This window comes from Gymnogyps californianus, chromosome 3 (genome assembly GCF_018139145.2).
Source record: "Gymnogyps californianus isolate 813 chromosome 3, ASM1813914v2, whole genome shotgun sequence".
NCBI lineage: Eukaryota > Metazoa > Chordata > Aves > Accipitriformes > Cathartidae > Gymnogyps > Gymnogyps californianus.
This window is the reverse complement of record NC_059473.1, coordinates 31,463,185-31,489,561: the sequence shown is the minus strand read 5'-3', so window position 1 is coordinate 31,489,561 and position 26,377 is coordinate 31,463,185. Positions and strand designations below refer to the sequence as shown.

The 26,377-nt window shown below is 41.3% G+C and overlaps 1 protein-coding gene across 1 annotated transcript in view; it reads left to right on the top strand.

Moving 5' to 3' along the window:
* Positions 1-26,377, top strand: part of PLB1 (phospholipase B1) — an 84,066-nt gene that overhangs the window by 1,023 nt on the left and 56,666 nt on the right. The window contains exons 2-16 of the mRNA XM_050894108.1: positions 3,362-3,396; positions 4,572-4,635; positions 5,111-5,169; positions 6,648-6,688; positions 7,569-7,612; positions 8,590-8,674; positions 9,215-9,266; positions 10,465-10,551; positions 11,025-11,087; positions 12,422-12,504; positions 15,013-15,091; positions 15,749-15,853; positions 17,422-17,514; positions 24,660-24,728; positions 25,540-25,620. Coding sequence (XP_050750065.1) covers positions 3,362-3,396; positions 4,572-4,635; positions 5,111-5,169; positions 6,648-6,688; positions 7,569-7,612; positions 8,590-8,674; positions 9,215-9,266; positions 10,465-10,551; positions 11,025-11,087; positions 12,422-12,504; positions 15,013-15,091; positions 15,749-15,853; positions 17,422-17,514; positions 24,660-24,728; positions 25,540-25,620 — 1,040 coding nt within the window. The remainder of the gene's footprint in view (positions 1-3,361; positions 3,397-4,571; positions 4,636-5,110; positions 5,170-6,647; positions 6,689-7,568; positions 7,613-8,589; positions 8,675-9,214; positions 9,267-10,464; positions 10,552-11,024; positions 11,088-12,421; positions 12,505-15,012; positions 15,092-15,748; positions 15,854-17,421; positions 17,515-24,659; positions 24,729-25,539; positions 25,621-26,377) is intronic.

The following is a 26,377-nucleotide window of genomic DNA, read 5'->3' as shown; positions in this document are numbered from 1 at the left end:
AAGGGGGTAACTATAATATTGGGAGCAGCAGGAGTTAAAAAAATCATCCTATGGAAAGCATAAATCCAAAGCAAACTAAGAAAACTAAAGAGGTTAAAATTTAATCAGCCAAGCCAAAAATGAATCCGAGGGGAAACAATGAGTCATTGTTGAAGGAATAAAAACTAATAAATCCTTTTTCAAATACATCTGAAACAGGGAGTCTGTAGGGCTGACTGATGTACAAAAGAAAGCTGAAGCCCAACAGAAAAACTAAATTAATTTCTTTTTTCTTTGGTGTCCTCTGCACAAGAGCTTTAAAAAGGCCTTGCACTCAGAGCCTTTCAGCACAGGGGACAAGCAGGGGAATGGTCAAATCCTTGAACAAATTGATAACAAATAGTAAAAGAACTGCCAGAATTAGATTATATCCACCCAAGGCAGTGAGCCAAGCAGAAATATGAACATGTCCATTGTATTAACTGTGGTGCAAACTATTTCTTGAATCAGTATTGGTGTTGGGAATGGAAGATGGCAAATGTGAAACCAGTTTTTATAATGGGTTCCGTTTTAGGAGGATCTGGGGACCTGCAGTGGTAGTTGTACAAAAGAAGTAAGGTTGTCTTCCACACTAGGCAAATTGGTGATAGCAGTGTAAAGAACAGAGCGAACTGACTTGGGGTAAATATGATATAACAGGGGAGCTTCCCTGTGGAATTGACAAAGAAAATCCATGACAATGGGCACATGCCCATGGATTGATTGTTCAGCTGGGGTGTATTTGGATTTCCACAAATCTTTTGAGCAAGAGCTCCTAAGGAAGCTAACCGTCATGGTATAGGGGCGAGGGCATCTTTGTGGGCCCCTGGTTAAAAGCTGGGGACTGAAGAATCAGATGGCAAATTTTCAAACTGTGAGAGGAGGGGAGGCTGAACCTGCGGAGGCTCGTATTGAACTGCACTGAGACATGGGCTCTCCACATATTCAGAAGTGGTCTGGATAAAGGGGCACGCTAGCTTGCTGATGCAAAACTATTCAGGATGCTCAGAATGGAAACTTAAAAGTAATATATATGGGGAAAACTTACTCTAGCTATGTGTACGCTATGGTGAACTCTAAATTAGATACTGCTCGGTCACAGAACAGCTGTCTGACGACATCAGCTCAGTGTTAGCAATAGTCAGAGACACAAACAATTTCAGGAGTCAGGGAGAGAACAGCATAGAAAACACATTTCTGCTGCTGTGTATAGGACCATAGTTCACCCACATCTTGACAGTTGTCTAGACTTTTCATCTCAAAAAAGATGTGGAAAAACCTAGCAGGAGGATAAAGGGGAAGAGTGCTCAGACTTATGAAACAACTTCCACATGAAATCAGATAGACTGACTCTTCAGCCTGGAAGAGGGATGGATAGGTATATGATAAAGACCTACAGACATATGCAGAACGGTAAATTTTGTGGAAACAGGGGAATGACTACTCTTTACAAGAACAACAAGGAAACAGATCAAGTTATTAATGAATGAGAAAGTACTTTTTTTTTTTTTCCAACACATAATTAAATGAAGAAGCACCTTTGCCACAGGACTTGGGGGGAAGCCAAAAGTGTGAAAGAGTTAGAAAAACAAATAGGCAAATTCATGGAAGAAAAGTCTCGGAGAGTTCTTCAACATTAAGTAATTGCTTGCTCAGGGAGACCAATAGCACAGATAGTTGGGAGGATAGAGCATGGAAGTATGACTGTATTTTCCTTAATCTTTCCCTAAGCATCTGCATTTGGATGTTGTCAGAGGCAGAATCCCAGATTAAATGGACCTTCAGTCTGACACAGTACAGCAGCTCTTAAATCTTCGAAATATCGAGAGATCATTCCCTGCCCCCCCAACTACCCCAATCCTGGAAACTGGGACTGGACCCTCTTTCTCCTTCAATGTAACCTGTGGATCTGTTCTCACATATAGTTGAAATTAGTGTTAATATTCTCAAAGATACTGAGTTTCTGCAACAGATTTGCGTGATGCAGACGTGTCCCTCATTGTGCGTGCCTCCAGTATCTCAAACAACAGAGCTGGGGTTCTGGTTATTGTCCTGAGTAAAGCATCATCTAAAAACATGGATTGAACAAGCACAAATTTTAAATAAAATGTCACAAAACAGCCAGGCAGCAACTGTCTCAACTTTCTACCAAGTACAGTAAAAATAATATAAATTTGCAAATAGCTCATGGCTGAAATCCAAGTGGCAAAAAAACCCCAAATGTATGGAAGTTGCTGACAGTTATTGAAGATGGTCACGTAGTGTGGCTCACAAGACAGGCTGAGGTGGCCATCGGGAGCAGTACTGGGTTTCTGTCACCGTGCTGACCTCTGTGTGCACTGGTACCCGTGTCCACAGGGGCTGCCCAGAGCCCCCTGCTTGTGCTGGGCACATCAGCTCCTTGCAGCGTGAGCACTGCTGGCTGCCCTACGCCTGAGTGTATCTCAGCTGCTGGGCTGAGCTGGCTCTGCATTTACTCTCTTTGACATGGAAAGAAAGGTGTACAAGCAGAAGTACGCAGCAGGACTAAATATTCCAGAAGCAGCTCCTGGATGTTAAAGGACAATTATTTTACACACAGCAAGACTCATTGTGAGACTTGCTGGATGCTGATGGCTTCAGTGTGGCAAGCAGGCACAGCTGTGAGTATGCTTTGAAGTTCAGCTGAGGATCCAGACCCAGACTTCGTGGCTACCTTTGTGGAGATTTTAGGATAAATCAAAATTTATGTCTATAAATCCAAGTGTATATTGAAGGAAAGAGAAAGTTTACTGAAATAGCTACAGGCCTGACTTCTGGCTCCACAGGCTATTTCATCTGTCAACACTCTCTACTAAGAGAAGAAATTGCAGCTGTTTCTTTATCACTATGGCAAACTCACAACAGTGTGATGTTGCTCGCTGACTGTGGAAGATGTAGATTGATGTGATTGCTCCCTTCTAAGGAGTTCCACCTTGTCTGTGTTCAAATTACTCTAAATTTGGACAGAATAAGACTATAGCGATATATGAAATGTTCTGAACAGGAAAACAGGTAGAAAGGCTTGTGGAGGATGAGGTTGGTTGAGGAGATCCACAAGCAGTCCATCACCTGTGTGTGAGACTTCACTGTATTCCACTAATTTCAACAGATCTCACCTGTTTATAATAACCAAAAGCTTATTCTCGTATAGCAAAAACTAAGAAAATACATTTGGTTGTTGGGATGAGCTTCACCTTTGGAAAGCAGGGCAGAGGAGGAAGGTTGCTCCTCTCAGGATTCTGTGGTTTTAGGTATATTAAGTATTCTGAAGCGTTTTTCTAAGGCAAAAAAAAGCACAATTCATTCTTTTAATGTTTTTAAGGTAATGCAGATCATCTGGAACAGGGGAAACTAAAGGTAAAGTATGAGTACAGCTTTATCTTTTTTTCCTTTTTTCAATACCTATCTTCACCTCTCTGGCTGTTGTTTCCTCTGAGGCAGGCAGAAGGAGAAAAAATACAGCTTGGTGCTCTAAACTGTTCGATTCTGCAAAGAATAAATGCTAAGCAAATGACTCAGCAATGTGATATTGCAGCTGCAAGATTACAGTACCTAATCAGGAAATAAAGGTTTCTCCGAGCAACGTTTGTTATTAGGTTGCATATCCTGTACGTAGGTCGGTTGTGGTTAGCACTTGTTCCTAGATGCTCTGTTGCTCTTTTAGAAACACAAGATTAAACTTTTTCTTGCGCTATAATGGTGCAAAGCATGTGCACCATTAAAGTCCTCCAACTGGGGACTAGGGGGTGCTTGGGGACTGTGGTGGCCCTTGTTGCAATACAGATTTCACCTTTACGTAGTAGTGATGGTCAGCTAGCCAAACATGGTCATAGTGATGAGGGAAACCGTAGCCAAGTTACCCCAGGGGGGGTTGTCTTTCATTTCTCTTTAAAGTACTAGGTGTTGGGCCATACCTACAGTCAGGATGTAGAAGGGCATTAAATAATGTTCCTAGTGATACTGAGCTGTCTCTCATGCTGAGTGAATAACATCACTCACATCCTTGCCCCAAATGCAACTCTTTTTTCCCCCTCTTTAGTGCTTTCTGTGATCACGTGGGAATTTTGCCAGTTGCCAAGGACCCAGAGTCAGAATTGGTTCATTCTGCCTTTCCTGTTGCATATTGGAGATGTAGCTTTTTGTTGTGTCTGTTGGGTGCCCCTTGGCATGTGAAGATGCATGCGGCAGCTGTCCTTATGACCTCTTCCAGATTAAGCACTTGCTGTTTGCAGCAATGGATGTAACCGGTTGTGTTCAGCACATTTCATTATTTGCTTAGGCCCAGTTCTGTGGCAATCAGTAAGAAAACTGAGCAAAAAAGTGTCAAGTTTTGGAAGAGTGGATTTGAAAATGCAGCTGTCCAGATCTGTGTTCCCCTGTATTTCTAGCAGAGGTGTAACTGTTCTTTAAAATTGCTGTTACATGAGTAAGAGCTTGGTACTGTGTGAGAATGGAGCCCATAGGACCCCTCCTTCCACAAATTTCCTTGTTAGATCTAAGCAATCAACCATATTTATTTGTCTATGTCAAAGGCTCTAAGAAGCTTCCAGTTCTCATGTGAGCAGGCGATGCTACCTGAGACCCCTTCATCTTCAGGTTTGTGTTTGATATTATCCTTGTAGAGGCTTTCCCTCCCAAAATTTATTTGAGAAAGGGCTGGGGAGAAATCAGCTGTTTGAGGGGATGCATATGTGTGGGATGTGACCGAAGTGGAGGTAGGCTCTACAAACTCCTAAGTTTTTTGTTCTGTTCATAATTACTTTCCTACCTTAGTTTCTTCAGCTGCTAATTGAGGATGCCGCTATTACTTAAATCATTCACAGCAGTGTTTTGTGATCTCTTCTTGCTTGATGGTTGAGCATTTCAGTGCATCTAAGCACCCAAAGTATTTACTGAACACCTGAGTAAAGTTTCTCATCCTCTCTGACTGATTTAAAACTGTCAGTTGAAAGGATCAGTGTAGACTTCTTATATATTAATCAATTTTGTTATGTTTTAGTATACTGGTGAATGTAATTTGCTTTCAAGGTTACTGCTCTTTTTTAACCTGTAGTCTTTCACTTTTCTGCAGTTCATGCTCTGAGGCCAGCTGACATTAAAACAGTCACTGCAATAGGAAGTTTGCAAAGAGTAAGTACAAGCGGGAAGTGTGCTGAACATGACCCATTTCCTCCGTTGTGATGATGAAGTAGGCTGATGATGTAGTTTGGGGTCCCAGTTAGGGCGTTCAGGACTTGAATCTTTCCGCAAGCATCAAAGGCTTCTGGTGAAAAATGACTGGAAATACCTGCTGTTCAGTGTTCCAGTATACTCTGAGTCTAAAAATAGCCAGCTGACTTCGTGCAGGAGGAAATGTGATCACAGTGCACTTGCAGAGAATCATGATATTTGATTAGAGTGCTTGAATTTTCCTAACAATAAGCATAACAGATCAAATAACTGGAAGAAGAAGCTGGGAAAATTCAAACTGGAAAAAAGTACAATTTTGGTGATCACCATTAGAACAAATTATCGAGAAATGCAGTAGATTTTCCATCCTGTGGAAGTGTTTTCCGTAGAGACTGGTTTCCTATCTAGAAGGCAGAAGCTCTAGAAGAATCACAAAGATGTACTTCTGATGTATAAATCACTGGCTAAAGTTCTCCTGCCTTTTCTAATACAGTCAGATTTGGGTGATCTTTACTTATCTTAATAGTTGGAAGTGAATATCTGAAATAGATTTGAGGCCCAATTAAAAGCATTTAACCACAATTCTCAGGCTTTGAGGAGGTGTAGAAATGCACTTTGGGCAAAAATTTGTAGCCATTGCAGGGGCTACAACTGCGAAGAAATGGGGGATATTCTCCCTTATCACAAAACAACTTCCAAATTCGAGGTGGTATTCATCGAGACATCATACTTTTCCTTGGGATGAAAGCTTTCCATTAGAAACTCAACAATCCTGGACTCCTTGTGAATACCTCCCTCTTTGGAAGAAAATAATTGTCCTAAATGCAAAGGTGCTTCACCCATATCAGATATGTGGCCCTTTAGAGCAAGTCTTTTTTGTGCTAATGTTTTTGTTGCTTGTGGATGGTGCCATAGAAAAACATATAAATGATCTTCTTTTAAGGAATGTCTACTCTCCTAGAGCAAACATCTCTGTCACTGTCTCCTCCTCAGACTCTCTGAAATCAGTGAAGTTCCTCTGTTTATGTTAAAGGAGTTTTTTAACAGACACCATACTGGCTGAGTGCCATCCATGTAAATTATCTAAATGACTTCAGGTCATGTCCCTTGTTGAAAAGGAGTAGATCCAGAGAAATTTGGTTTAGAACAGCATTTCATTTGACTGAATTTGAGTTCAACTAGTCATATTTTATTTTAAGCTGCATGTAATTAATTAATTAATGAAAGCAGTAACTAAGAAAGGATTACCAGACTATGAAAATACGCTGTAATAGGGAAACTCTGAAAAATAATTTAAATCTGTAACTACAACACAATGCAGAAGAGTATGTAGAAAACAATGCTATCTGCAACAGGAGTGGAATATGGTAAGGGAACAGCATATGTAGAGCTAGTTTACCCTTTGCTTAATGCTATTCTTACTGCTTGCTTGTTCACAGACACCAGGATCTGGTGTGCATCATGAGGATTTACTCCAAAGGTAACAATGAATTGTTAGCATTGATAAGTGTCATGATACTAATTTATACAGTATCACAGTGCAGGAATTAGGCCCAAGCAATTCTTATTACTGTTTACTAGAGAGGAGGAGAAAGCCTATGTAAAATATAAAGGATTTTGAGACACTGGATCCTTCCCAATCCTTAGTTAACAGAAATTTCTTGTACTTATGCAAGATATAGAACTACCTTAGGGTTGCAATAACCTTGATTAAGAATCATTGCTACATGATAAATCCTAGGTAGTAAATATCATCATCCACTAGTTAGAGACCAGAAAGCAGGGATTTATCAAAGCAAAGAAAGAACCCAGGAGTCCTGATACCTTGTCCTCTGCTTGAGTGATTCCCAGTGCTTCATGAACAAGCCTTACCCCATTTTCTTCTTTCATGCCCACTTGGCAGATCTAAATCAGTGAGTGAACATATGGCTAAACCTTGTAGATGCAAGTCTGTGTAGCTCTTTTGAGTCATAGCATTCCAGATGAGAATTTGGCCCTGCACAGACAAACTATAAAAGACTAATTTTTTTAAATGGTTGCACAAACATCTGTGTCCACTTGTATGTGGGTGCACACAGAGGGGTCCCTGCATTACTTGTACATATGCATAAGCACGATTACTGCAACATGCAGAGTGTACAGAGACACAAAAAATTGAGATCTAAGACCTTATTCAGCAGTAGCTGATGACATGATGGTTTTGGGGAAAGAAAGGCCCCATTCTTAATTTCAGCAGCTGCCATGAATATGCACTCTGAGCTGTAGCATAGCTAATAAGAAAGTGAGGCTGTGCTGTAATATAATTTTTCTTTGAGAAACAGAATAACAGCAACTTCCTGTTTTCTCTTCTGTTTCGATAGCACAGGAAAGAGCCTCCTTGAAGTAAGCATGGAAACTTTAGCAGGTGCGTCTTGTTTCCACACTGAAACTCAAGCAAATTGATTGAACAGCACGCTGGCAGGAGCTCCAGGGCTTTGCTGGGCTGCAGAGCAGGTGCAGCACAAGCACACTGCAGGGGTGTAAGGGAAGCATGAGGGACGGTGTACTCGGGGGACATGAGTACAGCCAGGCTGGGTTATCTGTGCTGGCTTTAAAGAGACTGTCCGGGTAGACAAATAGCGGTGAAGAAGGGATGTCGCAGACTGCTACAAGAGTCTTACATGCCCAACAGGGATTTTTGGACTGCTACTACTATCCACACCACAGTCCCTGCTGGTGTGTGCTTGCTGCCCATGCTAGCCCAGTAAAATCTTGTGTGGGTTTGCTTGTCCAGTACTCTTCCCACTGCCATGTGTTCAGGATTTATACTGGGGCTGCCATAGATGCACCACATCTGTGAATTCATCGTCTATCAGCTGGTTCCAGCTGGCTCTGAAGGCAGCCTCGACTTGCTTGAAGGGTGTTGCAAGTAAAACCTTCAGGTCCACTGAAATGCTGAGTTGAGTAGTGGATAGCTCCAGGGTCCTCCCATCCAAATCTTCTTCCTAGTGTCTTAATGTCACCTTGAAAGAGGTTTAAAACCTGGCAACTCCTCAGCACTTCAGGAGGCTGTCTTTGGGTAGCCCTTCCTAGTAGCTTCATTTCTCCGGCTGCCTGTATTTAAATCTGCCTATGCTACTTGTGGCCGACATGAGAAATGGGGATGGAGGCTTCTGACCTGAGTCTGGAGGCAAACTCGGACATCAAACCTCCACTTCAGAAAGTGAGGAGCAAAACCAGCAAGAACAGTTGCAGAGGGGCTCAGGCATACCTCTCATGCCTGCCAACAGATCCTTGGACTTTACATTTTCTGGCTCTTTTAGTTCTGTTGTGTTTATAATGAAATGGCAGAGTAGCAGTCCCTTGTATGCACAAATCGCCTAACCTGTGTGTGTCATTCAGCTTTCATTAGCAGTTTTAATCCCTCCGTCCTACACCATTTTCCTCCGCCTGGTGCAAAGGGAGCAACGTCAGACAGTCAAGCCATGTAAGTCTCAGTGGTTTTTGGCTGGGCAGTTGATTTACAGCTGGCAAGGTGGAGGATGGAAGCCTTTGATGCTGGAGCACTTCACTGGACACAGAGTATGTTCAGTACTGGCAGAGGCTGCACAGGCACTCCAGGGACAGACCCTGCCACTGTGGCTCAATTGTCACCTCTCAGAAGCAGGAGGAACAAAGTCCACTGTGCGCTTTGGGGTCTGGATCACCTGACTTAACATCAGGTCTCCCTCTTTATAGCTGCAAAACAATTTTTTTGGCTCAAATAGAGTTAGAGGCGTGCCTACCAAGCTGTGTCTGCTGTTTTCATCTAAGTGCACATGTCTGAAAGTGAGATGCCTGAATATGAGCTAATCACCCCATGTTCTCTGTGTAGCACAGACAAGTGTCTAATCTTAACACATTTAGGAGAGAGAAAGATTAATCCCACCTGAAGTCTCAAATGTTGTTTGATTTAACGATAAAAATCAGCCAAACATTTACCCTTACTGATGCCTTCATAGTTTCTCTTTTCCTTTCTGCTTTTCAGAGACCTCCTGCATCAAGCTGAAGAAATAGTGAAGCTCATGAAAGAGAATGAGGTTTGTTTAAAGCACAGGACAATTCAGAGAGTTTGATGTTGAAGCAGAAAAACGGAGAAACGTGATTAAATACTCAAAGCACTCAAACTCTCTTCAAAATAGAAAGTGCTGTTTCCTGAGGCTAACAGATTTTCATCTTTCTCTTGTAAATAAGAATCAATTCTGTACCTTTCAGGTAGAGAGTTTTGTTTTTGAAAGTATCCCTCCTGGTTTACATTTGTCAGAATGGCTGAAAAGCTTGGTAGGGAAGCCAATATGTTTGTTTTCTATTGGTTAAGGATGTGAGACCTCTGCTAGCTACTCTCTGTAACTGTGTCAGTGTTTCTGAGAAGCCAACCCAAAATAATAATTCTCAGTATTTGTCTCTTCAGTTTCCTCTTGGTCTTTTAGGATCATATTTTCAAAAAGGACAGTAAAGACCTAGATATGCTTTGGCCGATGTCAGTGGTTGACTCTGGTGAGAGCTTGAATTATTACTCATGGCTGAGTACTTGGTAAATCCCATCCTGGACTTTTACACATTCGTTTTTCTTTTATTCTCAACCCCGAGGCATGTTATTTTGTAAAATGGTCTTGACATAATGGGAAAATGTAATTGCCAAGGCAGTTCTGCTGTTGCCTCTTCGCTCTCCAGGAAGCCCATCGGACTGTTTGTACATGGATTTAGCACACATTTTTGTGGAACTGAGTGGTTCTAACCAATGCTCTTTAGGATTGAAGAGAACTGCCTAATAAGCATAGCACAGCTGAGCAGGGCTCTAGCTCAGATTTTTGCTTCAGTCTTCATCTCGCTAGTGTGACCCAATCTCAGCAGTTCAGGAACATTAACCCTGTCAGCAAGCTGCAACAGTGATGGAAAGAAGCAGCATCAAGCTCTGTGCTAAGCTGTGTATGCCCATCTTCTCCAATAGGCTCTCCAATGGCAGCAGCAATTTCTGCTTCTATCCTGAGCTTTTTATAGGTGCGTGTTCAGCTTTAATTGCAGCATTTGCTGCGTAACCATCCATTTGCTGTCTCCTCTAGGGAAGAGCTGGGTGGCTTGTCAGATGGAAGTGATCAGGATGGCCAGGGTTGGGCCATGGACTACTGCTTGGTCTTGCTGATTTAAAGCTATAGCAAATCTTGTGTGAGAAAGGAAAATAGCAAATAGGTCTCTTATCATCCTATTCCTTCAATTTTTATTTTTTTTTCCTTCCAGATGATGGACTTCCAAAATGACTGGAAACTGATCACAGTGTTTTTTAGTGCTGAAAACCTGTGTTCTTCCTGTGCCTCCACACAACCGGTAAGCTTTTCATGGGGTGGTTTAGCAGTCAAGGGAAGTGGTTAAGACACTTTCCCAAACTCTGCTCTCTGCCATAGTGAACCAAAGGAGTAGCTAGTTCCGGGATGTTGAAATTACTCTATCCAGTGATGTAAGCTCCTGGAACACGATGTGTTTTGTATTTATAAACATCTGTACTTAATTTGTGATCCCAAGTCTGAGATGCCTCAGTAGAACAACTCTTTTCCACCTTCAAGTCTAAAAATACTTTTCATCCCCATCCCTGTCTTTTTTTTTTTATATGTTGTCTAATTATAGGCAGTTAAATTACAAGACTAGTTCCATGGTTTTTTTTTTCTTGATGCTGGCTGAGGCTGAATCCAGAATATAGTGGTCATTGGCAACCCTTTAGTACACAGGGTTTGTGACTTTTGGCAAATTGATAACTTTGTTTTTTCTACTAGTTTTGACGGCATTTCTCATCTCATTTACAGAAGAACTGCATATTGGACAACCTGGAAAAACTTAAAGTTGTCTTGGATTTTTTGTATAAAAAGGTAAGATTTATTCGTCAACCTTGAATACCTGAATCCTTTGCTGATTTTTCCAGTCTTCCTTACTGGACTAGGGCTTGTACCACTGTTTGGGTGACTTAGAACACCAATCACACTGACTTCAATCCACTGGCTCCATTCATTGTCACCAAGTGTTTTATTCATGCTTTTAAAAAGCTGATGCATGCAAACAGAAAGGACAGACAGGTAACTGCTTCGTTTTGCAACACAAGCTGATGTACCACTCAGTCTTTGGTTTTGTGGTTTGTTTTTTTTTTTTAAAGTGATTTCTATCAAAAATGGAGTACATCTGTCTAGGTCTGAAAGTCATTCATGTTTAACAGGGCTGTTTGTGAAAATAACTGATATTTAATTACTGAATGTGTGGAGCTACCTAGGCAGCGTACAGGCTGCTAACTACCTGGTGATGACTTTTACAGACTAGGGAAAACACCCATTAAAAATATGTATAATGGATCTTTTTTCCTATTATGTATTCGTTCTAAGATCTCAGCATTTCTAAAGGTTTTCTAGCTGGCTGAGCTAAGAATTATCCACTTATCTAGGATGGTTTCTGGGAAATGCTCTGCACTGTGTCTTAGTCTACTAATGAATAGTAGACTAGATGCGGATATATCACTACTAAAGCAGACTATTAACCTTTTATCTGAAGTATTTCAATAGGATCTTCCAAGAATTTTGTTTTGCTGGACTGAAGGCCTAAAGGATATTCTAAACCTGCTACAGTTCAATTGCGTCAGGCCACAACCACTCGTTTTTCTCAGACTGACTTCAACAAATGTTGTGTATGGGTGAAGTTCCACCCACGCATTCTCTTCAGATTCTCTCCACTATTATTTCCAGAATCTGTTTATGTGCACTTGTAAAAGTGAAATATCATTATGTAAATGGAAAGCTGCTTTCTGCTTGTGGGAGAGGTGAGGCGGGATGGATGAGTGCTTGTGCGATTATACAGGACATTTCATCCCCAGCTTTGCATTGGTATGTTGCCACAAAAATGGTAGTTCCTAGTTCATTTGAGTTCAATTTAGTTGGCTGGTGGCCACTTCGGTTATGTAAAATAAATTGCTGGGTCTCAGTCAAGAAGTCATCGTCACAAGTACTTCATGAATGATGATCAACGTTATTCTAGATGGCAGGCATAGGAGTAGGGTTCAGGATGGAATTGGCAAAGACTTAGATCATTGATTTTATGCAGGCAGAATCCCAGGCCAGAGGTAACACATGTGAAGGTGTAGACATAATTTACCATTATCACTACTTGCTGATCTTTAATTGCAAATGTAACATGATTAATTTTTACTTTATTACTGCAGGTTCCCAAGGCCTTCGTAAATCTAGTGGATTCCACTGAGCTCACAACTTCCTCTTTTGCATGCCAAGATTACAATAATGTCAGGTAACAGAGGTTTCTTTAAATTCTTGACACTGTTTCCCTGCTAGTGTTCAGACACACAGCTATGTATAGGTATTGACTTTATAACTGAGGTAGATTCTTCTGAACAGTTTTTCTGCCCTTAATAGAAAAGTATGTCAAAGATTTTAGGTCTCCACTTTGTTTCTGATAAACTCTCTCTGTAAGGCATATTTTTACCAGGAAGAGTAGGTGCTTTTAATCCTGTCAAGTTGTATAGCATATGTTTAAATATTGGGTCAGAGTGGGGGAAAAAGAGAAAGCCTCAACACTGTACAAGCACTGTTCAGCAACAACTAAAGCATTGGTGTGTTATCAACAGTTTTAGCCACAAATCTAAAACACAGCACCATATGGGCTGCTATGAAGAAAGTTAACTCCATCCCAGCCAGACCCAGTACTGTGATTATGGTCACAAGACTGCACAATCTACCTACACCCAGCTCTTCAGTCAGTGCTACTTCTGCCCTACAACTCTCGAGTAAAAAACTCTGCAGGCTCTTTAAAAGTTTAAGTTTCTAGGTATCAGTGTTCACAAAAGGAATAACTGGTCTTAAAAGCACATTGTTAGGCTCTGTGAAAGCTACTACTCAGGCTTAGGGTATGGTAGGATGGAGAACATCCAACTTGTCAGTTTCTTATGGTAACTGCGTGCCTAGATGCTTTCATCCATCTCCCTTTCTCAGTACCTTGTAACAAAAGTGTGAGTAGCTTATGTCCCAATTTAGTATGGAGTAGGAGTGTGCACATGGACAGTTATGATGGAGTAGTTTACAGCTGATGAGATTACACTCCATCTTACTCCACAGAAATCTTTTTTTTCCTGTGCCCATGGCATAAGACACCATATGTACTAATACAGTCATCTTGAAGTGTTTCACAAGCTTTGCATGTATACAACCCAGGAGACGTTCCATCAGTCAAGGAAGGGGTCTGGCTGCTGCGTAACCACGTGCTTAACAACAAGTATAAGCAGAGGAGAAACTTTCCTTGTCAAAAGCGACTGCATGGAGGATTCTGGCTTATTTCTGCTGCACAGGCACTAAGGGGAATAAATGTGAGACAGGTAGATAAGAAGTGGAAAAGATGGATTTAGGAATATGGGCCTTGCCATATATTGAAGGCCTTAAAAAAAAAAAAAAAAAGAAATAGATCTAATTTTTTTTCCTCTGAGGAATTTCTATATTTCCTTTTCAGCATAGGGCAATCTGCTTTCTCGTTGCCAGCATGCTCTTGTAGCTGTGTTTATCTGGTTGAACAGTTCAACCAGTTTGCAAGCCTTCTACTATATGTACTGTTTGGTAAACTCCTGGGTTCATCTCAGCCTCAGGCCCAGGTTGTCTCCCAGATAAGGGCCTCGGCATTTGGCTACCAAGTCCTCATTTTCAACTGAGCTGTGAGAAAAAAACATAAGCCCATACCAAAAGATGAAATTTCAACTCTCTTAGAGGAGAATAGTGCTGACACTCCCAGTCCCATGTCAGTACCTAACTTTAGGCATTGAAGTTTGGGACATAATGGGTATTTAAAGTTCCTTCCTTTATTAGTTTCTTACTAACAAGAAGTGTTGTCTGCACTAAAAGTAGTATGTGAACCACATTTTTAGGCATGTAACTCTCTTCGTGTATTTTATGAGGTTCTTCTGTTAGGCTTGGGTAAGGTTCTGGTCCTGAGTTCAGATTTCTTTCACTCACCAGCAGTGATAAAAGCACTTTAACAGAAAACTCCCATTTTATAGGTTTAGCTAGAGTTCTGTGAAAAGGAGAGAGAGTCTGATCCTGACAGGTACTTATTGCTTAAATCTGCAAACCCCACAAAAAAGTTTCTCAGATTCCAGTCCATCCAGGCATTTTCAACTGAGTATATTTTGCTGGAACCAGACTAATCTTAAATGTATCTTATATTGTTCCTGTCTACAGCCTTGGGAGGCCTGAGTTCTCCAACTAGCTGCAGAAATATGCAGTATGTACATCTCACCTTGCAGGTCAGAAATTTGGCTGAGATTGGTTAGCTGCCTGACAGTGCCTGGCCATCCTTTAGCATGTATAAGCTTTTGCAGAATCAAGCTTCCATCCACATTTCTAGATGCAGGTCTTGTTGCCAAATACTAAGGCAAAAGTTCCTGTGGAAGTGTTTTGAGTGTGTTCCGTTTTCCTATGTGACTATAGAGAGGGAAATGTTTGAAAACTAGTGCAGCCGCTATTTTATGCCTGAGCATGCTGCTAGCTTGTGACACCCTGTGCTAATCCAAGTCTGGCATATTTGTCATCTGAATAGGCTTTCAAATCAAGAAGCAATCCAAAGCTCTGGACATGGAAATATATGTCATTCTATGTTTATATAAAAAATCAGGATGTTCCGTGTATCTTTCTCAATATATGCAACAATTCAGTCTTCAATATATGTTTGTCAGTGGCTTAAAAGAGTTCATGCTATCTGTCTTGTTTATCAAAAGTTCATAATGTCTTTCATGTTTTTCTTTCTTTTCTGCAGCAATCCAAGCAGGAATCAGTGCAATTGTGTTGGTGAATGCTCCACATTAGATGATAACATATTGAGGTGGTCCTATCAGGTATGGCATCTTCTGTGTTGTTTCGCTCTCATATTGCTAGACACGTCTATTCATTTTCCAGATTGGACTGAAGTGAGGAGTTAAGGGAGGAATAGCAGTGAGGAAGCTGAGTAACAGCCTTTTTACCACATGTCCACAGCAATCCTGACCCCATTTCTTACATCAGGAACACTGGAGATAAGTTCTGTCTATACCTGAGTGATCTTAGTATCTCTTGAAGTTTCTAATGACTGTATAGCTTTTGGCAACCTAGGATTTGTCATATCCCATCAGAGAAATGATCCATCTTGTCCAGTAACCTACCACATGATTTAGAAAAGGGAAACTTTCTGTTGAGACAGACGGTTGTGCTGGAATTCCTTTTAAAAATGACAGAGGGGCAATAAGCATGACATTTCATTGCCTTGCTAAGCTTGCTGCTCTTTCAAAGAAAATTATGGTAAATCAGCGTAGCTTTCTCATAGCTACAAGGAGTTTCCAATTATTGTGTAAGAAGATTTCATTAAATTACTGTCTTTGTTCTGGATTACAGAATTTTATTATTGTGGTTTATTAGGGATGGGGATAATCTTAGTTCACTTTAGGCCCTGACGAATTGCACATATATTACGGTCTGTACCTTATAATACTCATCTGATTAAACGGTTGTCTATTCAGGATGCTTGGGAAAAACTGCTGGAGTCTGGGAGGTTTGATCAAAAGGATGACTTCACTGTCGTTCTTCAGCCTTCTCTCCAAGAAAGAAACCTGCTGCTCAGACCGGTGAGTAAACATGAGTTGCTCCATTCTTTCTGGATTGTATCTGCTGAGATGGAGTGCAATATTCAGCTGGCTCTTTCGTGTCTAGGCTGTGTGTAATGCTAGAAGACAAGGGTAGTCAGGCACATGCAGAACACACCTCAGGATCAGACGCAAAGATCCTGAGAGTGGAGCTTGCTTCAAACAGCATCAGTCAGAGATCCTGTGTTTTTTGAATGCTGTGTTCCTGGAGAAATCAAGTCATGGCACCTCTGTAAATTAGGTCACGAGTGTCTGGAAATTGTCAGTGCTGCTAATTTTTCCATATCTTTGTAGTCATCAGCATATTCATCCCTGATTATGCTAATGTGTGTTTGGCAACAAAGGCAAAAAGTGGGTAACAAGAAGTATTTAAAAATGGGCAGGGGGAAAAAAGATAAAGGTTTTGTAAACTGTGTTGGAAAGTAAAGTTACTTCCCTGCAATGAGATTAATGCAGTCTGGGAACCTGGGTATTAATTTTGTCCAGATTTTGTATCTGGTATAGCCAGTGGGGAATGAATACAGATAGGGTTGCCTGGGATGTCAGACATGATTTTGCCATAAGTGATCTTTAAAGGGAAGTTCAAATGTCAAGGCTGTCTGAGACCTGGCAATGAAGAGGGAAAATATTACTTCCTAGATAATGGTTCACTCAGAGCAAGGCATCAAAATCAAACACATCACATCAAACACATCCAACACATAACATTAGATGGTAAAACAGGTCGGTGGTGAGTCATGGTCTGGTTCCTGGGCATCATAACAGCTCCTTGAATTTGTGGTTATTCCATTGCTCCCCTCAGCTCAGTATCAGAACAAAGTGAAATGGGAGAAGAAATGTGTCTTCCAGGAAGGCTGGGGTCTGCTGTGTTGCAAAATCTTCCTTTGCTGCTGGGTCATCTTATGCTAGGCTTGTTCTGTTGATTGCTGGTCCATATGCAAATGGCAGACTTTTAACTTTCATGTCATTACTTTTTGTCTTATTAAATTACTCTCTTATTGCCTTAAATGCCATCTTATGTCATAAGTGGATTCTTTATTTCTTCTGATTTGTGGTACACCTGCAGGCCACCTTGTGTAATCTTCCAAACTCTTCCAACAGTTACTTTCATTTAAAACTAAGCATGATCTCTTAAGACAAATTCTGCACGCTTCCACTTTTTAAATGCATGTAAATGTTAGCTAGAGGAGGTGTTGTTTATTCCAGATCATTCATGTGATCACATCTGCGTGTCTCCCTTATCTCCTGTATGTCACTATTGTGATCGTGCTTTGTTGTTGCTCTGGTCTTCTTGTCGTGTTGATGTGCGGTCCCTTCACTGCTGCCTTACAGCAGTAGGTACAGCAATCACTTACAAGAACAGCATCTGTTCTGTCTTGACACACCAGCAATAACTGAGATCAGCCACAAGTAGCTTAATGAGAGTACCAGAGATTGATATTCTTGTGGATATGAATATTATTTTATAGATTGAGACCTTTTGTGGCTGAATATCTCATCTTTCCACACACTTAGGTGTTTTCTCATGCTCAAAATGCTTTCTCTTTCAGGGCAGGGATGGTTTCATTACCACATCAAAGACACAAGTGGAAACTCTGGAAGAAGATTATACTTTCATGGCTGTGGGCCTCTGGAACAACATGGTGAGCAGTACCACAGACACTGTTGCTTACTGGACTTAGTATTGATGCCTGGTAGCAACTCCACACTAGCCAGGCTTTGCGTAGCAAGGAGGCAGGGGAAGGAAGAATATAGGAAAGAAAAATCCCATGACTGCTATCCTCAGCTGTGCAGAGAGACTGCTCTTGAATAATGCTAAATGCCCTACACTCCCAAGTCAAATCTCTTCCTGTTCTGTGGCTGCTACTTACTACCAAGAGCTTTTTAGAAAGGTTTCCAAAGTAGCCCCTTGGGAAGTCTCAGGGAGTAAATGAGCTGTGACAGACCCTTCTTTGGCTAGTCTTACCTCTGTGACAGTGTGGCACAGTGAAAACTGAGGCTTGTCCTAACCTGAGATTATAGCGATTATACTCTTCTGTCTACTCTGTTCTGTATCCATCTCATCTCTTTACTAATGAGTCTCATAGTGTTGTCTCCTCCTTAACCATCATCCTTCTGCTGCTGTTGCTCATAGTAAAAAGGTGATAGACAGCCTTGAGGAGCTCCTGTTACTTCCTCAAGAGCTGGATGTCCTACCCAGCTGAGGAAAGCCAACAAATGGTGCCTTCTAATGGGTGGGAGAGGGTGTCTGAAGGAAACATGGACTCTCTGACCCACTCAACCTTGAACACAATGATCAGTTCTGTAGAAGACTGTTTCCTTCTGCAGACTTGAGCTGCTGACACACAGCATTTGTGTGTGTGACTGAGTGGATGCATGTACAGCTGGAGGGGTTTGCATTTTAAAATTGATGATGGGGGCAAGTGAAGAAACGGGAGTTGCTTTTCAATATGAATGAGACAAAAAAGCAGGCACGTAGTTTTGGACTCATCAGAGCAAAGTAGGATGTTACTGTTTAGTGCATATTATGTTTGGATATGCCCTGATATCAATGGTTTTGGATAAGATGTTGATTTTACTATTCGTTCTGACTTAGAAACTTTCAAAATTTTCTGCCTTTTTTTTTTTTCTAATAACCTTCTTATAACACATATAATTTTTTTTTAATTAAAAAGAATCTGCAATGGCCGGTTAAGTTAGATTAAAGATAAAAGACTTCTTTTGCTTGTTTTGCAGTCCATGTGTTAAGATTTTCATTTGAGAGCTCCTGCTATTCCTGTGTCTGTCCAAATTATCCTCAGCATGAAGGAAAAAAAGCCTATACTGCAACCGCCTTTTAGTAAATCACATTTAAAAATAAATCCATGCAGATTGGATTTATTTCGTTTCCTTTTATGCAAATTCTGGCAGTAGTAATGCTATTGTAGCCCTGATCATTTAAAGAAGCAGGATTTGCAGGAAAAGGCTTTTATTCAACCAGATGATATAGCTAGAAAAATTGTACAGTCAATTTAATAAAAGATCATAGAATCATAGAATAGTTTGTGTTGGAAGGGGCCTTTAAAGGTCATCTAGTCCAACCCCCCTGCAGTGAGCAGGGACATCTTCAACTAGATCAGATTGCTCAGAGCCCCATCCAGTCTGACCTTGAATGTTTTCAGGGATGGGGCATCTACTACCTCTCTGGGCAACCTGTTCCAGTGTTTCACCACCCTCATAAAAAATTTCTTCCTTATATCCAGTATGAATCTACCCTCTTTTAGTTTAAAACCATTACCCCTTGTCCTATCGCAACAGGCCCTGCTAAGAAGTTTGTCCCTATCTTTCTTATAAGCCCCCTTTAAGTACTGAAAGGCTGCAATAAGGTCTCCCCGGAGCCTTCTCTCCTCGAGGCTGAACAACCCCAACTCTCTCAGCCTTTCTTCACAGGAGAGGTGTTCCATCCCTCTGATCATTTTTGTGGCCCTCCTCTGGACCTGCTCCAACAGGTCCATGTCTTTCCTGTGCTGAGGGCTTCAGAGCTGAACGCAGTACTCCAGGTGGAGTCTCACGAGAGTGGAGTAGAGGGGCAGAATCACCTCCCTCGCCCTGCTGGCCATGCTTCTTTTGATGCAGCCCAGGATGTGGTCGGCTTTCTGGGCTGCAAGTGCACATTGCCGGCTCATGTCCAGCTTTTCATCCACCAGTACCCCCAAGTGCTTCTTGGCAGGGCTGCTCTCAATCCCTTCATCCCCCAGCCTGTATTGATACAGGAGTTGCCCCAACCCAGGTGCAGGACCCTGCACTTGGCCTTGTTGAACCTCATGAGGTTCACACTGACCCACTTCTTGAGCTTGTCCAGGTCCCTCTGGATGGCATCCTGTCCCTCAGGTGTGTCAACCACACCACTCAGCTTGGTGTCATCTGCAAATTTGCTGAGGGTGCACTCGATCCCACTATCTATGTCATTGATGTTATCTTTTAGTTAAAGTTAGTAGGACTTTAGTTAGGTAGTAGGAGCCAAAGAGTTAAAAATTGATCAGCTGTTGAAGCTCTAACCTTGGAACAACCATGCTGCATCCAGTTATCTCCTTTGCTGTTATCTGTGACATTCTTCATGATGATGTCAAAGTTCCTACATCAGTTCTTCTATCGTAAAGTAGATGCCATGATAAGATACAAGTTGGCCTCTTTATCATTGTTTTGTCTTAGTCTCACTAGGCAATTAGTTTCACTAGTCAAACGAGCAAAGCAAACACTGAAAGTCAGATTCCTGAAGTGTGAATTAAACATTCTCTCTGTTTCTGGCAGTTCTCTGTAAAGAAACTGAGTTACTTTAACTGCCCATGTCTCAGTGTCCCCATCAGTGTTGGAGATATTTACCTGGATCACACAATTATCATCACCTAAACATGATCTGTAAGACACTAGAAAGCAGTGGCATATCCTCCTCAGACACTAACCATTGTAAATATTGAAGCTAGTTGGGAGCAAGCCACACAAAGTAAGAACATCCAATTTGCTGTGAAAAGTGGCCCTTTACATCTGCTTAGCACATTTTTTCCATCAGCAAATTTTTGAAATTAAATGCTGAATATGTTTTCAGCTAGTGCAAAAAGTGAATGCTTCTGACTGGAGAGGGACCACAGTGCTACCAGTTTGCCAGCCCATTTTGTGCCTCTCCAGCAGGAACTGTTTGGGGCCAACTGAACCAAATTTGTCAGATTCTGAGATCCATCTAACTGTGGCAATAGATCAGCCTGAACTAATATGTTTTCTAGGGCTTATCAGTGGGAAACTGACCTCTAGCTTTGAGTAATGTCCTTTTCTTTTATCAGACTCTGCAATTAGCAGAGTTCATGTGCTTCTAATGGGCTTCGCTTTCATTTTTTTCCAAGTCTAGACTTTTCCCCCCGCCCCGCCTCTATGGCCTCTTACTGTCCGGCTTTTTAGATTTCAATTTATGCAGAATCCAATACTAGGCATCTTGAATATTCTTTACAAGGAGTCGTGATAGTATCATCCCTAGTCTGAAACAGGTATATTGCCTCCTCCAAATCCAGGCTCTGTAGAAGGGGAGAGGGCCAGGATTTATCTTCTGAAGTTTAATAACTCCTGCAGACATACTCAGTCAACTCAGCACTGATTTCTCTTTCCTGCCCTCTCAAATTCTTACACTTAGCTTGCAACAAATTCCTTCTGTTGCTTCAGATGATATTTTTTTATTTGCAGCTTCTGCCAGTGGAAGACCGTTCCTCTTTCCCTCTGCTTCATTTTTCTGTCCCTAACCCTTTCCTACACAGACTTTATTTGGCCTCCTGGGCTCTGTGTTGGGCCTCCTGGGCTCTGTGTTGAGCATCCTGTTCTTTGGTGTGTTACTCTATTCTTGTCACTCTAACTGCTAGGATCATTTTGTGGAAACAGCAGAGGTGAAAAACTATAAGCAAAATGAAGTGGTACTTTTAAGGATGGCTGCATTAGGGCCAGTTACCCAGACTCAGGCAATGAGCATGCTGGGGAGCCACCAGAACCAGAGAATTGTCATAAAGAAGACAAATACCAACTTTGCTTTATTTCAGTGTTTTTCCTCAGTGTGAGGTGGTTCCTCTAGTGAAGGGACAGCCCAGGTGATCCGGAGGAAGAGCAAAATGTGGCAAAACCACATCTTGCTACTGGTTTGAAGGGAGACTACAGGAATGGTAGTATTCCCTTCATGACTCTTTTTCCCCTCTGTTTTCCTGCCTCCTCTTGGATTTAGTGGAATCTTCTTGGTACGGCTGGCCATCATCAGAAAGGCACCTCTCTGGGTAGGTTCCTTGTCTGCCTGTGATGGTATTCCGCCATGATGTAAAAGCAGACGATATGAAAGATGCTTTCAGCGTAAAAAGTACTGGCAGGTGTCCTCACCCAGTAAAGGTTACTCTAGTTCTACTGGGAAGTCCAACTAATGGTTTATGCTGACTGCTTTAAAAACAAAACAAACCAACCCAACCCACAATGCAGTATTGGGAACTGATAGGAAATCAAGATCATGACTTGTCGGGCAGCAAACACAGCAGAATGAGGAGGTTCCTGAGAAGTGCATTCAGAGAATTTCCCTCCTCCTGCTGTCTGCCAGGCTGCCCTTACCTTGATTTGAGGCTTGGTACCAGCCTCTTTCTTGGAATGATTACCTGCTTATTGGCCAAAGGGCAAAACCTTGAATATCTAGTGGCAATTGGCAGTAGGACTGCACTTCAGTCTGGCTGAGAAGCAGCTGAGCTAGCAGGTGCTAAGGACTTGTCCTAGGCATGGCTGGATATTTTACCAAAACATTTCTAGCTGTCTAGGAGCAATGCGATTCATACGCTAAGCACATCAGAGAACAGTCAGCTAAATGACATTGGGTAGCTAGGAAAAGCTGAGAGAGGTTGGTTGTTTACTCGGACAGCTTTGATGTTTACCACAGAGAGCCTGATTGATTAATTTTGGCAAATGCCTACAATTTTACCTCTGGAAATATATCCAGGGGCAAAGCTCCTTTCAAGTGTGTAAAGAACTTAGACAAGAAGCTCTTGCTCTTGTGTTTGGCATTCTTTTGTGTAACAGAAAAGACCACAAATAAAACTATCCTGCAACCAAGAGAGAAACTGAAACCAGGCAAGAACCTGAATGGGAACAGCACCGCAGGAGGCTGCCCGTGCCTCTCTTCTGCATTCAGGGGTTTACACTGACTTAGAAACTGCTGCAGTACCAGAGCAGACCCGCATGCTAATTGGCCTGCATGACAGATGTGCTAGAATTCAGGGCAGGTTTTGGCTGACCACAATGCAGACTTAGTGCCCAATTTCCTGACCAGGACCTTGCAGCTCTGCTGCATGGGAGCTGTCAGTCTTTGCTGGGAGAACAGTGTCTCTGAGCCATCTGGAATGAATTGCCTCCTGGAGAAATTCGTTCTCATCACCCAACTCCCAACAACATACAAGTGTCTAATACTTGTTTGAAATTCATTCCTAGCCAAGAAATACCACCGTTGTCCCATGTTCTGTGGGATGATTCTGTGCTGGAAGAAGAATATTTTAAGAATGTCATTAAATAGCTACTTTGTTTTGTCCTAGGAGGATGGGAAAGTACCAGCTCCCAATGTATCTTTTCTCTGAGCTTCATTATTTTGCATGTTTCAGGGACATTCCTTTTATTCCTCTTTCTCTCTCAAAAAAGCACAGACTCTATTTCTTCAAATGCTTCTGTCAAAAAATATCAACTCTGTAAACCTCTTCTCTATTTCTCTGAATTTTCCTATTCTTTTCATTAACGGAACAATCAAAATAGAATATAACATTCCTGCTCAGAATGTATCGGTGACATCAAGCCTGTTATTGTTGTATTTTCCAGTCCCTTCAATCCTGTTTCTTATGTAGTGTGCTGCTTCTGGCAGCTTCTGCTGCTGGTGCAAGCTGAGCAGACATTCACTGAGGAATCTAAACCAGTGGCCAACTCCTTTGGATGTGATTGCAATTTAATTAGCACCCAGCAAGGTGCCTGAACAGGTGATGTGATTCTTTGTGGTATTTACCACTTTGTGCTGTCAGTATTGAGTTTTGAATCATTCCATAATTTTTCATTAACAACAATCCCCTCTCCATCTTGTTAGAAGGTGGCCAACAAATATAAATATTATCAAGCCTCTGTGCAGAGTTGGAGTGCACCTTTTGATGTAGTCTAACGTGTATGACCATGTAGATAAGGAAACAGTTCTGGAAGGTGGGATAAATTAGCAAGCTTTTAGTTGCATGGGCGACAGCCACCAGAGGATTTGTGTGTGACCTTAATGTGTTATGTTCCATGTTTCTGACTTTGCTGCAAAATGAATTTGCAGCAGAGGGACTACATTAAGATAGCATTCATAAGACAGAAGGAAAGAAGTTAATGCAACATGAATGTATCGCCAAATAGAAGATTTTTAATTTTCCATTTATATTAGGGATTTTGTACTTTCTGCTTCTGAGGTAAAGCAATGTGGACTTACCCAAGCCTTCAGTGTATAATCTGAGTCAAAACTGCATTTTCCCAGGAGTTTCAGTAATACCATTTTTACTTCAAAGTTTCAATCTACTCAAAGTTGCTTTTCCTCCCACACCAAAGCCTGCATGTTTCTTTATAGTTTTCATATAAAAGTATAAACTGTAAACTCCCAAGTGTGCCTTTCTCAAGTGTTCGTGAGCATGGTTTCACAGCCTGGGAGAAGACAAAAAATGTGGTGGATTAGGCCTGGGAGGATGGACAGACTGCTGCAAGTTGTTGTTACCTGGCAGCTGAGCTGTGGCAACCCACCCTTTGCTTTCTCGTACCCAGCCCAGCTGGGAAGTAAAACTGGCTTGCAAATTGCAGTAAAGTTTAAACTGCATACCATAAGGGGGGAAAACTAATCATGAGGATGGTTTAAGCTATGCTTTTCTAGAGCATGTCTACAGTTACTGTGGTTGAGCTGATAAATAGCAACTCGTGGTATGAGATCAGTGCCTCGTGGGAAAAACACTTACAGGGTCGGCATTCCCAAGAGCAGAGTTAATGTGTGGATGGTCATTTTAGCGATGATGGGATGACAGTCTGATCATGTGAGAGGCCTTGTTTTCAGTTCCTTGCTTTTGTAGGTATACATGTGGTATGTTATACATAGATAAATATTTATCGTAGGCAAAAAAGGTTTTTAAATATATATATGGACCTGATGGAAAACTCCAGGCACTAGAGCCTTTGAGTTGCTGCTGCTCTCCCTTCCCTCCCCCACACAGCATGTGTAAAATTCCGCTGTTCTCTCCCGTTCCAGATGGAGCCAGTTGGCCAGAAGCAGCCTTATGGTGTCACAAAGATGCTTCAGGTCCAGTGTCCATCTCGGGTAAAAGGCTTTCCTTGTTACTGTGAGATTTTATTTAATCTTTGCAGAATTTTCAAGTTTTCAAATACTGTTGTTTTCTGAAGTTCTTGGGAATGTGCACTTGCCCAAGATATTGCACTGTTAAAAATTTAGTGTTCTTAAAGTTCATTGACACAGACTCTTTATTTTAGAAAGATGGAACTCTGAAAACAAGAACTTTTGACAAAATTTAGTTAAATCATCTTACTCTATCATATTTTTTTATTCAAAATATAAGTAGCTAATCTGAATTTATTAATTGCAGATATCAGGGGTGCGTTATCAGTATTAAAATCTGTGTCAGCAATAAAATTGAATCCATGTATTTTATATAATTTCTCTTTTCTGTGATTTGACTCTGTCTGCTGTCAGGTTTAACTATTTTAGTCCCTGGAGCTGTCAATAGCCCAGTAGTATCGTCAGGGTCTGAGCATCTCAGATTCAAAGAACAGGTTCTTGAATGTTTTTGCATTTAAGCTCTGACTTCAATAATTTGATAGTGATAAAATATTACTGGCATCCAAAAGCTTCACTGAACAGCAATTAAAACATCAAAGAAATTGAATTATGTGTTTTGTTTGATGTTAGGTTTAAGGCAAGAGGTGGTGCTGTGCCTAGAGCATACCAGGGCTTAATTTTCAGGTCTAACCTGGTTTACTTCACTAGTGCAATATTAATTCAAAAATTAATACTGTAAGGATTTTCTTCTCTTGGAAAATCTAGCCAGAAGACTTTAACATCAGTTGACTGTGTTTCCACTAGCATTGGTAAACATACTCTCTTCACTCTGCAGGAAAATCCATATTTTTTCACGTATAGAAATAGTAACTACTCATCTTCCCCAGAGACATCAAACACCAAAGAAACATCTCAGGTATAGTAGGACTGTTTGCATCATATGGACTGAGTGTATTCCAGGGAGTGGGGTAGGTGGGTGACTGTGTGTTGTAGCCTAATTAAACAATGCTACCTGGGAAAACTAAATATAAATCTCCAGCTCTTTATTTCTATGCTTGACTAAATAGTCAGATGCTTAATAGCACATTTTCTCCTTGGTGGATTTTGTAGAGTGTGATTTAAGGTAGATGTGTTCAGCCAGCCTAAAATAAGTCTTCCTTCACTGTTAAGAACCTTTTTAAAACATCTGGATAACAGTGTTAATTTCCCTGGGATAAGACAGTGAAAATGGGGCCATTTAGTCCTACCATGGAGGAAACTAGATCAGATCAGCATGACACCACTATGTGGGTCTGATTTCATCTCGTTTACACCATAGTAAAACTGAAGAACAATGGATTTTTCGTTTTTCTTTTTTGTGAGATAGTAGCAGATTAAATGTGTGGAGATAAAGTAGTGCCTTTTTTTTTTTTTTTTTTTTTAGTCATGGTACTCTGATTCTGAGCAGAACTTGGTTCTCCCAAGTAGCTACAGAGGGAGGTGATAATGCTCATTTTCATGCCTCAGAACACAGTCTCTAGACTACATCTGCACTCAAAATGGCCTGTACATCATTGGAATAGTAATACACATTTCTCCTCTCATTTTAATATAATGCCATCTGTTTTGGTAGTTACTCAGGGTGTATAGACCTCTGCATGGGGCAATGGTACCTACCACTCTGACTTTTGGTG